The 1,786-nt window shown below is 38.6% G+C and overlaps 1 protein-coding gene across 1 annotated transcript; it reads left to right on the top strand.

Moving 5' to 3' along the window:
* The first annotated feature begins 765 nt into the window (after positions 1 to 765).
* Positions 766 to 1,248, top strand: LOC149187323 (protein SRC2-like). The gene has a single exon (XM_089409622.1). It carries the CDS (start codon positions 766 to 768, stop codon positions 1,246 to 1,248), a length of 483 nt encoding a protein of 160 aa, XP_089265748.1.
* Positions 1,249 to 1,786: the final 538 nt, after the last annotated feature.

Consider the following 1,786-nt stretch of genomic DNA (forward strand, 5'->3'; position numbering starts at 1 on the left):
AGTGATTATTGTTGAAAAATATTTCTAACTCTCGTTTTACTTTGACATTATTTTATAATCAAGAAAATGTGGGAAAGAAGGCTATATTACAAGCCCATTAGATGAAGTTGGGGTAAATTTTATGGTTTGAAACTAACTCAACTGAAATTTTCTACATTGTTTTTATCAATATGAAAGCCTAAGAAGATAGGTGCAGGTGAAGCAATGGAGTTTTGAAATGGGTAGATTTTATAGTCTAACACTAACAACCAAAATTTTCTACATTGCTTTTATCAATATGAGATTCTGAGAAGATAGGTGCAGGTGAAATAATGGAGTTTTGAAATGGGTAGATTTTATAATCGAAAACTAACTCAAGCAAAATTTTGTGCATTGTTTTTATGAATATGAGAGCCTGAGACTATAGGTGCAGGTGAAGTAATGGAGTTTTGAAATGGAAATCACAACAATAAAATTCTAAAATGAAACAACAAATGGATTTGGTACAAATTTTTTTTTGTTTGTTCCATTATTGTTGTATCTATGAATGGGTTTTTCTACTTCTTGGCTTCAATCATGACCATTTGGGGTGGCCTTCTGCACTAATTTCCACCTGCTTTCATCATCATGAGATAGAGAGTCTATGATGTGTTTTGTCTCATAATTCAGTTCTATACAATGTTCAGATTTCAAAAGATTTCATTCATGGCGTTTCTTCTCCTGTAATTTCAATCAGGGTGGTCTCTGAATATTGCATTTCCTTGTGCACTAAATTCACTCTACATCATGGGGGAAGCTTACACACAGCTGGAGCTTAACATCATCTCAGCTCAAGATCTGAAGGAGATGCATCTTTTTGGCATGATGCAGACCTACTGTGTTGTATGGATCAATTTCGAGAAAAAACTGACGACGCAAATTGACAAAACAGGGGGCGCAAACCCTACTTGGAACGACAAGGCCATATTCAGAGTGGAAGAGAGTTTGCTCCGGTGTGAAACCTCTGCTGTGATGATGGAGATATACTACATGGGTTGCCTCAGGGATACCCTGCTAGGCACTGTGAGGGTCTTGCTTTCCACTCTCCTCAAGGGCTACGGGAGCACAGATTTCAGTGGGATGAGTTTCTTGGCACTGCAGGTCCGTCGTCCATCTGGTCACCCACAGGGCATTCTCAACCTTGGCACCATGATTCTTGATGGAGTAGATCTTCACAGAATGAACAGATTCATCCCTGCAACTGGGGGGCTGTGGGTTTCAGAGATTTGATGGGGAATCCTATCGAACCCAGGCCTTGATTTGTGAGAAAATTATTGTCCATTAAACCTAATAATGTTGTTGATGCCCAAGAACAGCGATCCCGCTGTCAAGACTTCAAGAGTAGTGCATGCATGGAACAGGGAAAAGATCAAGAAAAGCAGAAAGATGGTGGTGAGATGGTTGATAAAATGGAGAAGAAGAAACCTGTTGGCTTCTATCAGATTCTCATGGCTCCAAAATTGAAAAGGAATAAGGTTGGATTGAGGAATGGGGCTGCAAAATTTCATCGCAGTCCATCAGACAGTAACGTCTGTGCCAAGGAAGATCAAGATCCTACTGTGGCTTACAACAAAGCAATAGCAATTTATGCATAGTGTTATCATCAATAATATTATTATGCAAGAATACGTTGGTTTTCAGTTATTATATTCTTTGTGCAAGTGCCTTCAATTCCTAGTTGATTCGTGAAGTGCTTATTATGGCATACATAAAAATTTTGAAAATCACGAGCCACTGTGGATGAAAGACTGGTTTATGTAAAAGTTTG

The sequence above is a fragment of the Pinus tabuliformis genome, chromosome 3_1, assembly GCF_031772625.1.
Source record: "Pinus tabuliformis cultivar Carrire ecotype Pingquan chromosome 3_1, CPIR1, whole genome shotgun sequence".
NCBI lineage: Eukaryota > Viridiplantae > Streptophyta > Pinopsida > Pinales > Pinaceae > Pinus > Pinus tabuliformis.

Excerpts from the sequence above, each read along its gene's own strand:
- LOC149187323 (XM_089409622.1), top strand. The coding sequence starts at position 766 with ATGGGGGAAGCTTACACACAGCTGGAGCTTAACATCATCTCAGCTCAA.